We start from the raw sequence: 13734 nt of genomic DNA on the forward strand, positions 1-13734 counted from the left end.
GTAGACGCCGCAGTTTGGGGAGAGAATTTTAGGGGAAGCTCGGCTTCCCTTGCTGTCTCTGAGAAATCGCCCGTTTCAGACGTCCCCCAAGGAGTTTGTTAACGTGGGGTTGCAGCGTACTTGTATACGCAAGTCCGGTTTGAGCCATGTTGACCACTCAAAGATTCCGAGTAGGAATTCTGAATGGAGTGGCGTTCCCTTTGCTTTCGGTCACGGTTGTTGTGCAAGTCATCGCATTTTCCCAATCCTTATACGTCCTTTGCACTGCATCCTGGTGTCACTACTGTTCTAACCGGAGTCCCATACCGTCTACATTATTATTCATTATACCGGTAAATTCCCCTCAGCCTCAAATTAAAGGCGTTGAACAAAACAGATCACTTGCCCTGTTAAATAATCAGGTTTCAGCTAAGACACGATGGAGGTCCCACTTATCATGTGGATGTGTACGTGTGTGTTTATGCTGGCTCTGGGATTAACACGTCTCCAAACAGATAAGATCCTTACTCTTCTGGACGTTTGTTTGAAACGGAGCCACTGACACATGCGTCTCTGAGGCTGGAGGGGAAGCAGAGAGGAATACGGTTGATTTTATTTAACCCCGTTGTCCGGAGTCAGCGTTAAACACCTTCGCGAGATGCTGGAAGTTAAAAATGTCAAAGGATTTGATTCAGATGAATGAGTTTCATTCGAACTTAAAAACAGAGAAACTTCCAGGCCAAGAAAAGCTCAGAGTCGACATCACGTTGGAAGAGAAAGCCAGAACAAAGAAAGAAGAGAGAGAGAGAGAGAGAGAGAGACTGACAAGAGCAGAAGGGAAAAAAACCCCAGGAAGTTATTTCACTAATGGTTCAGAATTTAAAAATAATGTCGACATGCTGAATGAATGAGTGAAAGAGAAAGGGAGACAAAAATACATTCATCATAAAATGAAATGAGAAGAAAGACATGAACAATAATAGAGAGCAAGAAAGAAAAATAAGGGAGGATGGGGGAGAAGAAAATACGGAGCAGGAAAAGCAAGAAGGTTCATCTCACGGGACAGAAAAACAAGCTGAAATAAAAACAGAGCAAAACACGCAGCAGACTGATGGCAGGGTCTTTGCTTCGTCAGCGCTGAGACTGTCCATGACACTGTCCTCCAAATTACGAGAGCTAATTGAAAATATTTGCATTAGCTTGACTGCAATAGCAGAGGCCTAATTGGGCCATCGTGATGAGAGAAAAAAACATGCAGAGCACACGTACGCTTTGTGATGAAGTCCATGCACTGCGTTTAATTCACCGGCCTAGACGGTGTATCACCACGACCCGACGCTAAATAAAGACTAAAACAGTCCCACAGTCACGGACTATTTTATTTGTCAGAGGTAAAACATATGGCACGATGGACTTTCTGCTGGGAAAGGAGCAGAAATGGCTACCTTCTGCATTACGTTATCATTTATACAGCATAAAAACACGAGCAGAAATTAGTGCGCTCCGAGAGCTCAGATCTCCGCCGACTCTTCTACGGTGTGCAAATTTACAAATGCGACCACTGGATAGATTTCCAAATCTATTAGAATCATGTCCCTACATGTGGAGCCCAGAGGATTACTGATCCCTGTGGATATGGAGGCATCGTATTTCTACACTGGCTACGTTTCGTCACTCATGAACTTTACTGGACTTTAAGATGTATCGCGTGTAAATGGTTGAGCGCAGACTTCCACCACGGACAAATGTCGTATCTCGTAACGGTAGCCAAAGAGAAAATTCACGGATCCGGTCCGAAATGGAAGCAGTTCTTTCTTGACCCGTGCTCCACCCTTCCACCAAGTTTCATGGAAATCGGGTTGGTAGGTTTTGCGCAATCGTGCTTACGGTCAGACAGAGAAACAAACCGCGTGGAAAAAATAGCCTCCTCGGTGGAGGTAGACAGGTAACAGTAACTCCGCCCTTTGTTCATCACACCGGCCTTGTTGTTTATTTTCCTTTAACAGAGCAATACTGACGTGTTTTATTCTTTAGAGGTCATTTAATAAGATGAATAAGACTGGGCTTTCCCCAAAGCGCGGGTACGTGGCGCTCCGCTGCGCTGTCGGACATCAGCACCGCGCTCTCACTTGCGCGCGCACAAATAAATCAATCAATCAATGCTTACCATAGGGGTTTTGACCTCTCCATTCAACACTGAGTCACGCTGAATATCTCATCTCATCTCTAGTCGCTTTATCCTGTTCTACAGAGTCGCAGGCGAGCTGGAGCCTATCCCAGCTGACTACGGGCGAAAGGCGGGGTTCACCCTGGACAAGTCGCCAGGTCATCACAGGGCTGACACATAGACACAGACAACCATTCACACTCACATTCACACCTACGCTCAATTTAGAGCCACCAGTTAACCTAACCTGCATGTCTTTGGACTGTGGGGGAAACCGGAGCACCCGGAGGAAACCCACACGGACACGGGGAGAACATGCAAACTCCGCACAGAAAGGCCCTCGCCGGCCACGGGGCTCGAACCCGGACCTTCTTGCTGTGAGACGACAGTGCTAACCACTACACCACCGTGCCGCCCTAATTTTGGTAAATTTAAAAAAAAAAAAACCTGATGTCTTTAGTTTTGTTCAAAATGATTTGCACGCCCAAAAACGCAGCAAAACCTTCCCATACTGAACAATAACAACTAACTCGTCTGAATGAACCACTACAAGCGTGCCTCCCGTCACTGCAACGTAGTTACCGTTGCTATAGGGTCACGTGACGGCGCAAAGCCTCTATACCATAAAGTGAACAATGCAGAGTACTTATCGCACCTAAATATCTCTTATTCCCCTCTGAAAATGAGTAATAACGACAGAAATAGGAAGGCATTGTAATATATACCGTAGGTTTGGACGATCCTGGAACCCAGAAGCGAAAATAAAGCGTTTCGCTGCGTGCACTGACTGCCAATCGGAACCATACATACCGGTACAACTACGTTCTCGGCGCTGGTCACTAGATGGCGCTGTTGAGTGATTTGATCTCGATTCCGTCCCTGACATCCCGGAATTGGAAAATGAAGAGGCGTGCTGCAAAGTGTTTTCCTTTCAAATCTCATGTCGCCCCTTGCATATTTGACAAGTTGAAAAAACAGCAAATTTAATAAAATGTTGAATTGTGCCTAAATCAGCGCGAGATGCCACCAGGATGCACCATTTGAAGTCTCTAATTTCAAGTTTTCCAAGGGCAGCACGTCCCCGGACCCCCCAGCAGCCTTCAGGGCCCTCAGGGCCGGGCCAGCCCTGACGGGCTCCGCATCAGTAGCGCCGCTTTGATGTTTTTTCTGGGGAAAGCCCTGATAAGGTATACTAATAAATGTAATGCGATTCAATAATATTGCGGGGTGTCTCGAGTGAATCAGGTCAATTATACAATTTCTAATGAAACAAAAAGTATTTAGTTAAACAGGTGTTTGCGTAAATCGTTTGTAGGCAGGGTTTAATGGATTAAAAGTACGCAGCAGCAGCACTTACCGACCAGGATGACGAGTCTGTGCTTGGCTCCATGAGCTCTGCAGTACGGCGCCACTTCTTCATACGTGGGGACGTCAGCGGTGTCGTACTGCTCGCTCTTTTTACACTCGTACATGGACTTGTTCCTCTTCTTTCCTCTTCTGCTGAGACGGAAGCTCCTCCGTAAACGAGCTAAAAACGCAACGCAGACAGACAGACAGACAGACAGAACAAATAAAAAAAGAGTAGAGGTTAGGACTGCTGACCATACCGGCTCACTGTCTGTGCACTCTCCATCCATGACATCACTTCCCTTTCCTGTGGCTCTCCATAACGAGGCCAGCGCAGACCCATGTCTGCTTGCGTATGCAAAATCTGACACCGCAATTAGCTTCTGGTTTTTCACATTCGCATATTTGTGTCTTTCTGAAGCAGACGGAGTGAAATGGAGGGAAGAATCCTCAGGCTCTGGCGCTGCAGGAGGGAGCCCCGGTCGGGTCGGGTCGGGTCGAGTCGAGTCCTCCGAACAGGAGCGGTTACAGCTGATGGGTTTTCATGCGCTGAAGGTCATCAGCAACGCCGCCACAGAAACTTCCCGTCTGATTATCCTGGCGAGCTATTCGGTCCCGCGTTTTAACCGCGCCGAAACACATTTGAGCCGCCCCATTTCTTATTTGTGACAGACGCTAGTTAGTAGGAGCGCCGTACCAAACCAAAGACACCTAATATTCCACTGCTGCATCCATTGCCCCAGCGTGCTCTTCTCCTTTTGTTTTCTTAAGTGATTAATGGACGCATGGATATGATGCAGGATACCAGAGATTAAGTGAGTATGAAAATTATGGGCTGAGCCAGTAAGGGCGAGAGAGACGTACCTGATTTATTCGCTATAATCGATTCTACAGTGCCCGCTACAGAGCTGCACAGATGTGTCGCTGCTGAGAGATCCCTCCGTTCCTTACAGCTTGTTCACTTAATAGGGTCACTTAATGATACAATGGGATACAAATGAAACACGCCATAAGTCAAACCCGTCCCTGTTGTACCAGTCTGTATATACACATGTATATACCGTACGCAAACCTCTGCCCGGAGTATAAAATTACACTGGACAGACTTTTGTTCCCCTCGAGTTAACCTGCGAGTTGCAGTGCTTGTGCCAGCTAAACCCATAATTTAATGAAATCTAATTTGCTTTGGAAAAACTATGTGGATTAAAGAGCCAAAACTGGAGCTGCGGCATCTAACGGCAACACACGGATGGCCAGTTTGACTGAAATCCCCCCAAGGACCGCGTGCGAGTTCATAATCATGTCTTTTGGCATATATATATATAAAATGTATAAAACGGCCCAAAGGCTCTGACGTGAAGAATCTCTGTTTCTCCAGTTCAGGGCAGGTGTGTAGGTGCTTGATCACAACCAGTCAGGACAAATTCCTGCTCTTCATTCGAAGGGACCTCATAAATCCAACCTTTCAAAATCATTTAAAGCCTTACAGACGTCCCGGTCGAGAACAGCCAGAGCGCTGCCCTCTGTTTCGATGTGGCGAAATAAATCAAGGCTTGGATTGAAAGTTCCCCCGAACCTCCTGTTCCTTAAATTAGATGGAAATGAATTCATTCCAGAATGAGAGGGGAAAAATCTTTTGGTATTCTGGACATGGTTACGGAACATTAATTCCAATTTCTCTCTCCTCTTTTCTCCAAAGAATGCGTCTTGGTAAGACAAATCACAAGGGATGACAGGAAGCATACTGGCAAAGCGAGTCCATCCGAAATAGCTTCTACTTCTAGTAACAGGTATAAATATGGAAAACAGACATGGACCGAGCAACGTTTTCCAGTTTCTGGTGCTGAACATGGTGAATAATGGCTGGAACATGTAGCCATGTCCACACCACGCTCCCAGACCTGCACCGCCTAATGGCTGATTAATTGGCGCAATGGAACTTACAATTACTGACTCGCAGCTCACAAATCAAACCGGCCCTTCCAACAAGAGAAGAAAAAAAAAAAAACAGCTTATTAAAGCCTCTCCATTCAGTGTAAATATAGTGTACACTCGCCACTGCGCCTCCCAAATTTCCAGAGCACGGTCAGGAGGAGCTGCTGCGGCCTGTGGATGCAGGGGATCTCGAAAAGAGGCCCTCAGACACTATAAATACCGAGATGAGAGACAGAAAGGAGAGAAATGACGCCAAGAACTTAAATATCAACATTTATTAAAAAAAAAAAAGTAGTAGTGCAAAGATATACTGTATGAAGCAAGGTTAAGAAGAGCCTTGTTGAAATCGTGTCACGGGTTTGTCCTTGATCCGTCCCAACATCCCTTTAGGACAGGAATGCTAATCCTAATACGTCAGTAGGACAAAACGCACACATACCACCGAGTAACAAACTGCTTTTGGGACCGTGTACCCTAAGTAAAGACATACCTGTCTGCTTAGAATCAGAAAACAGACACTGTATTTCTTTCTCAGCATATGGAAACATGGAAACAGACCCCTCCCTCCTTCCCGACAATCTAATTTAATTTCTTACTTATCCCATGTTGTACCGATTTGTCTAAGTAACACAGGAACATGGACGGATTCAAGTATTCCTCTTGTTTAGGCCGTACAAGATTTTCCAGGTGAAAGAGGGAAAAAAAAACCTTGGACACATTCAAGTGACTTTGTGCATTGTTTGAATTTTAGGGAAAGTCTTTTTTTTTTTTTTTAAACGCGAGTGCAATTTTTCCTTATAAGGGCATCAGCTTATTCCTTCCACGTCCCAACCTGGTTAAAGTAGGACTCTGTTAAGTAAAGCAAGAAACAGGAAAAATCGCTTCAATGCGGCTGGAGCTCTTACCAGCCACTGTTGTTGTGTGAGAGTTTGAAATCCGATCAATCCTGTAGGAGGCGTAGCGATTGTTGTGAAATTGCATATGACCCCTGGGTAGCCACATCCATGGCAGGCGGCGCCACCTGGTGAACAGTTCTTGTTGATGTCTTTAGAGTCTTCTGGGTGAGTTTCAGTGAAAACATCCAAGCAGTTTACGAACAGTAGGCCTAGTGTTTGGTGTAATGAGTCACCCAAAAATTTCAAACGCCCATAAAATCGCAAATATGACAGGTGGCGCCACCGTCTTGACAAATTTTATCCATACCAACCTGGGGAACATTATATGCGAGCTTAATCGAAATCTGATCAATCCTGTACGAAGGGTACCGATTTTCATGAAATTGCACGCGACCCCTCTGTAGCCTCATCCATGGTAGGTGGCACCACCTGGTGAACAACTCCTGCTGGAATACGTCTTTAGAGTCTTCTGGGTGAGTTTCAGTGAAAACGGCCAGCAGTTTACGAAGAGTAGCGTTTAATGTGACGAGTCACCCGAAAATTTCAGACGCCCAAGTGGCGCCACCGTCTCGACAATTTTTATGCACACCCACCCGGGGAACATTATATGCGAGCTTAATCGAAATCTGATCAATTCTGTCAGAGGAGTAGCGAATTTTGTAAATTGTGGACGGACGGACAACACACGATCGCATAAGCTCATCCGGCCTGGCCCGCGTCCGGATGGGCTAAAAATCAAGAACACCAGGTTGGTGTGATGAAGTGAACCGTTTTCTGTTCAACGTTGACGAGGCCAAAAGGACATCAGCTTGTCATGTTAGAGAAATCACAAACCCAGTGCCAGAAAACAAAGTTCCAGCTCTGCCTCTGACACTGGAGACTCCTTCCATAAATGTTAAACGAACGTTTTTAACCCGTTTATGTGGAGCATCTGCTCTATCGCTCACTGTGAATGAGTCAGGGGTGCGGTTATAGAAAACAGCCTTCTGACCAATCAGAATTCAACAGCACCGGGGATTGTATGGCGTATGGTGTATAGATAATCTGAACGCTCTGGCATGCGTCATTCAGGATCTCTCACCCCCTCGTTTACAGACATCTGCGGAAGATGTTACGGAAAGCCGACAGGCCCCTGGAGGAGAGTCAGAGAGACCCCCAGCATCAAACCGTTTCCGGAGGAACTCTCCATTTAGTGCACGTACAAAGACCTCTGATCTCCAAGTGCGCATGTTAACTGGATTCAGGATTATTGTATCCATTTCCCTCAGGGACAACAATCTTTTATGCTTACCCCAACCCCAGTGACCCCTTCCCATATTCTGCATTTATGAGCGACCCTATTTCCTGCAGCAGGACGAGGAAAGAGAAAGAAAAGCCGGATCACAATCACAGATGCCTTTTTTTTTTTCTTGAAGGAAAACGACAACTATTTAGTAGAGCTATTTGAAATATGTATTGGACAATACTCTGAATCAAGCTGTACTGTGGAGGAATTGGTGTCTGGGGAGCGACACTGTAGAAGCCGTTTTCCATTGAAGTGCATATGTGGAAAGTGCTTTTCTGCCCAAACGATACAGGCTCGGTTACTCACGCTCCCGTCGACTAAGGAGAAAGAGACAGCTTGTGTCATGGAGCAGTATTTGTTTTTCCTCTCTGTCCTATCCCAGAGCTCGTCAGACAAAGGAATGTCAAGGCAGGAATGTTAGCTAATGCATCAGGGGAAACACACACAGACAGAGTTGTTGAGCTGCCAGCTGGGATCATTAGTACGTTTGTGCTTTGAGCTGTGCCAAATGGGATCATAGAGGAGGAGGAAGGCCAAAACTGCTACTCCGATTTTCCTCATCACCCACCTGCTCAATCCATCATAAAGCCATGTGTGATCACACCTACAGACCGGTCTGTCTTTACAAGAACCCAGAGCATTATCTGAGCAAGATCTGACCTTCACTGACCACTGCTGCTGGAAAGCTTCAGGCACTTGACCAGGCTGAATGTGCTCCACTACAGAGCCATTCAACCGAGCCACTTGCTACATAAACATATAAAGAAATAACGATTACCATATACACGCACAAGCGCACTGAATGCACCAAAACAGCTTCTTTTCAACAAAGGGAGAAGCCATGGCCTAATGGTTACGGAAGCAGCTTTTGGACCAGAAGGTCGCTGGTTCGATTCCCTGGATCAGCAGGAATGGCTGGAGTGCCCTTGAGCAACCCGTGACCAACTGCTCCCCAGGCTGCTCTGGGAACATTGTACGTCGCTCTGGATAAGTGTCTGCTAAATGCCATTAATGTAAAGATTCAAGCCTTTTCCAGTAACAGAGGGCAAGAAGTTCTTTTTAATCCAAGGTCATCTCCATATCCTGGCTGAAGTACGCCAGTTCACAAAGCTCTAGAATCGGAGAAGCTTGGCTTCTGGTTAACGAGTGCAGAAAATCCTTGGCGTCAGGTCACACTTTGTTTAGAAGTAACTTAAACCGGACATACTGTATATAAGGGACAAAGGTCTGGCAACTTCATTTCCTAGGTACGTGTGAGAGATGGAGTCGTGATTTCAATGACAAGTGATACGACTTTTCAAATCCATGCAAATTAGGGCTGTGGTATGCCGAATGTGTGTGTTATGGTACTGGTCTCAAGACCACTTTCTGAAGGTCTCGGAATCGACTGCGTTTTACTCTGTCTTGTCTCGGTCTTGGACATGGAGACTCGGGATTTTATTTCAAGACCGGTCAAGACCACAACTGCAGGGATTTCAGTAAGTTGACTGTGTATTGTCGGATTTATTTGATAACATCGTTACTGTGACCGGATGTAAAATTTCCTGCTTGAGATGCAACCAATAACGTGACTCATTGCTAATTAGAAATTTTTCTTCCTGTTAATCGCCGTCACCCCTCCCCCCACCGGTCTGGTCTTGACTCGGTCTCGCCTTACCTTGGTCTTGACTTGATCTTAACCCCTCAAAGTCTTGGTCTCGATACACTTTTGGCCCTTTTTCACTACCCTTTTTCAGCTCACTTCAGCTCGCTTCAGCCCGACACGGCTCGCATTTCGACTACCAAAAAACAGCACGACTCAGATCGCTTCAGCCCTGCTTAGCCCCTAAAACTCGCACGGTTTTGGAGTGGGGCTGAAGCGAGCCAAACCGAGCCGAGTGGGGCTAGGGGCGTGAGGAGACACTCCCCTGTGCACTGATTGGTGAAGAGGAGTGTCCTCACATGCCCACACACGCCCCGCGAGCACGCTGGGATCTGTAAACACCGTAAACCCGGAAGAATAATAATTACGAATTATGAGAATTTCTGAAGCCTTATGCGCCTCGCCTCATCTATACGCTCTTGCCAGTATCTGTTGGCGTTGTCGGTGACAACAAGCCACAGCACCAAGACCAGCAACACTAACGACTCCATATCCTCCATGTTTATTGTTTACTATCCGGGTCGTGAGACTACCGCTTAAAAGATCACTGATGTCACTGTTTGCACCGCCTAACGACATCACGTGACGTCCACCCAATTTCGCTAACTTCACCCAATGTGTCCACCCACTTCCAGCCAGCACGGTTCAGCGCGGTTGTAGTCGAAATGCAACTCCAACAGCCCCACTCAGCTCGACTCAGCACGGCACGGCTCAGCCCGACTCAGCCGCGTTTGTAGTGGAAAAGCGGCATTTGTTCTTGGTCATGACTTGGTCTCGGTGGTCTTGACAACAACAACAGCAGTATACATTAAAGCACCAAATGATTGGCTCAAATGATTCCTCGGACCAGACCTCTACTCAAATGTGGTCCGATATTTCTTTGGCTCCCTGCTCAACTATACAGTAGTAGTTCCCTGCAATTAGTTCCAATTTACTGTTTGGTTAGTAAAAATGAAAGGAAAACTTGTAACAATGGTTTAATCTTATCCTGTCATACTGTACATGCCTTCTCATTGAAAAGGGTATTGAACCATTATGAAGAAAAATAAAGGTTGGCATGATGTAGCAGAGATCACTGGTGCCTCTGGTGTATGTACCTAGTACAGATAGATGGCTTACTTTGCTAATCTGCTAATGAACTTGTGATATGGAGAGAGAGTGGGAGAGAGAGAGGAACAAAAACCCACAATCCACAACCAATAACAATAGCAGTTGCTACATGCCCTCAAGAACATCTACCAAAACAGGCAGTGGTGGCTCAGGTACTGGACGACTGATCAGAAGGTTACAGGTTCAAATCCCAGCACTACAAAGCAAAGTCCATGAGGAAGGCCCTTATCCCTAAACTACTAATTCAATAAATGAAATACCTTTTATTTCTGCAAGTCCGTCTGGATAAGGGCGTCTGCCAAATGCTATAAAACGGAAGCGATAAACTGCATGTGAAATGAGAGACTCATCACTAACTAGCATGAAAGTGGAGCCAGACTATGATTACTACAGAACCAAAAAGGACTGATGCAGAGCGAGAGACAAGAACTTCAGCCCAACCTTCAGGCCATGGCTACCCCATGTTAAACCTAACCGCATGTCTTTGGACTGTGAGGGAAACCCAAGCAAACATGGGGAGAACATGCAAAGTCCACACAGAAAGGCCCCCGTTGGCCACTGGGTTTGAACCCAGAACCTTCTTGCTGTGAGGCGACAGTGCTAACCACTACACCACCATGCTGCTCACAAACATGATGTAAACATGACCACCTCCGTGTTTGACATTTGGCAGGGAGAGGGGGGACTGATCCAGCTTTATGCTGACCAGAACACCCCAGAGTCAATGAAGAGGTCCACAGATTCCACCAGAACATTGGCCATTATTTCTCTCTGGGAGGGTTAATGGGTATTTGAAGGAATTTCCAGCACATTCCCAAGGTACCCATGATCACAGATTTAGCTGCCTGGTTGCTACCATTGACAGTAATGCTAATGGCTAATCCTGAACAACATGAAACATCTCAGATCCTTCAAACACATGGTTGAAGTTGTTGACTTTATGGTGGCAATAAATACAGCAAAATAATTCTGATTTCTGGTCTATGTTTGTGATGTAAGGAGACACGCCCACGTTCGAGACTGGAACGGTTCCACTTTTGCTCCCATTGAGATGAATTACACGGCTCTATCTTGGTGTATTCCAAGATCTTTAATAGACCTCTTTGGGTAGTTAAGGGTTCTTCGCTTTCGCATTCTACTTGAAACTACTATTGTATCCATAAACATTTAAAGGCTCCCTGGAAGACACAAACTGAAGAAGAAAATAATCTAGTAAGGCAAATAACTGTTTATAGCTGATAGAAGTGATGCCTTCTTTTGCGTCCATCCATAAATGGATAAAAAGTATTGCTGGTATAGTGCTGTGGTACAAGAGAAATAAAACGTTTCATGGTGCCACTCCGGTGGTGTAGTGGTTAGCGCTGTCGCCTCACAGCAAGAAGGTCCTGGGTTCGAGCCCCGGGGCCGGCGAGGGCCTTTCTGTGTGGAGTTTGCATGTTCTCCCCGTGTCCGCGTGGGTTTCCTCCGGGTGCTCCGGTTTCCCCCACAGTCCAAAGACATGCAGGTTAGGTTAACTGGTGACTCTAAATTGACCGTAGGTGTGAATGTGAGTGTGAATGGTTGTCTGTGTCTATGTGTCAGCCCTGTGATGACCTGGCGACTTGTCCAGGGTGTACCCCGCCTTTCGCCCGTAGTCAGCTGGGATAGGCTCCAGCTTGCCTGCGACCCTGTAGAAGGATAAAGCGGCTAGAGATAATGTGATGTGATGTGATGGTGCCACTCCATCCAGTGTCCATACCCAAGAAAGATCTCTCTCTCTCTCGGAGAAATTCTTCAGTCTGCTTACGTTGCATCTAAAAAGGCTCATAATTTATTATTTCTCAGGAGACCCAGAAGCCTCGGTTCCTCTATACCTGCTTAGAGGACTCCTGTGTGTAGAGGAGATAAGTTCTCAAATTGAGCATTTTTATGTCAGTGTAAAAAAAATAAATAATAATAGTAAAAAAAATAGCAGGCTCAATTTTTCCATAACTCCATCCTTAATAGGAGTCTGGGGGCTGATGGCTTTTCCAGGCTTTACCTCTCCTCCCCGACTGTTTTCATCTGCTTTTGTTTTCCGCCTCTTTCTGTCCGAGTCTGCTGCAGAGTCTGTGTTGCAGCCGGATGTTTAGAGACGAGGTGCTGTGGAATGACTTTAGCTGTAAGAAGTGCTTCTGAGAGGCGTCTTGCTCCGACGGTGCGGTGTAGAGTTTCTTCTCAGCTTCCTGGGGCACATTCATGATGATGGATCACATGGAATGCTAATCCTGATCTGTTATGACCAGACAAGGAGTAAAGAAGGAATAGCGTAGGATGTCGAGAGCTGGCTACAGAGATTGGGGGGGGTTGACATCTTGTTCTCTGTGGATCGCAAATACAGGAGGAGATCCAATTACAACTAGACCTAGATGCTAAATCAAAAGTCCTTTTAAGGATTGTCTGTTAAAAATATTTTATATTTAACGGAGAGGAGCAACAGAGGGTCTTCAAGAGAGCAACAGATCAAATCCTACCTTCATAAACCATCTCTTGTTTGAAAGTGAAACACCATTTTCATCCACAGTTGACTAGGTGGTATTGCATTGTGATCTCCTACGCCGTGTAGCAAAAGGGGTGGAGCCATGAGAGCTATGGTGTAAATTTTGCTGGACAAACAGCAAGAATGCAGGTTCATCAAAGATGCAAATGAAAATGTTCATCAATCAAATCAACTTGAGATGTTACTGCCTTACAAAAAATAAGAAACCATGTACTCGTGTACAGTGTATAGTATAAAACAGGGGCTCCAAACTTTTGTTAGCTGAACTCCTTCAACCGAAACTACTTGCCTAAACTTAAAGTGAAACTTTTGTCATAAAAAAGTTGCCATGTACATTAAAATCTCTACTATTTTGTTGCATTTTCATCATTAAAATGTGTAAAATACCCCTTTGTTGAGAAACCCTGTATAAAGTACACAATGCACCATTTGGGGTGCAGCTAAATGTTAGCTTATTTTTTAAAGACTTTTTGGTGACTTTTTGATTTTCAGTTAAATACAAAACAAATTAGCAAATCACATCAACCTTTTTTTTCTAATGGATACCAAAAACTGTTGGAAAACAAGTGTACACAAATATGACTGCAAATCAACAAGTAAGATCATTCACTTTGTTTTAATGTGATGAAGTGACCATCCTTTGTTCTATTGCTGAGGTTTGATAACCATCGTCCCAACCGTAACCGCAGTCATCGTGGTTACGACCACTGTGCCAACTGTAACCACGGTCATCATCCCAACCGTAACTGCGGTCATCAAGGTGACGATCATTGTCCCAACTGTAACCACGGTCATCATCCCAATCGTTACCATGATCATTGTGGTTACAACCATTGTCCCAACCATAACCGCAGT

The 13734-nt window shown here is 45.5% G+C and overlaps 1 protein-coding gene across 4 annotated transcripts in view; it reads right to left on the reverse strand.

The window, feature by feature from the left end:
• mpp7a (MAGUK p55 scaffold protein 7a) overlaps window positions 1–13734 on the reverse strand; it is a 314814-nt gene that overhangs the window by 49364 nt on the left and 251716 nt on the right. For all 4 annotated transcript variants that reach the window (XM_060939197.1, XM_060939196.1, XM_060939198.1 and 1 more), the window contains one exon: window positions 3504–3674. In XM_060939197.1, coding sequence (XP_060795180.1) covers window positions 3504–3674 — 171 coding nt within the window. The remainder of the gene's footprint in view (window positions 1–3503; window positions 3675–13734) is intronic.

The sequence above is a fragment of the Neoarius graeffei genome, chromosome 14 (genome assembly GCF_027579695.1).
Source record: "Neoarius graeffei isolate fNeoGra1 chromosome 14, fNeoGra1.pri, whole genome shotgun sequence".
In the NCBI taxonomy this organism is placed as follows: domain Eukaryota; kingdom Metazoa; phylum Chordata; class Actinopteri; order Siluriformes; family Ariidae; genus Neoarius; species Neoarius graeffei.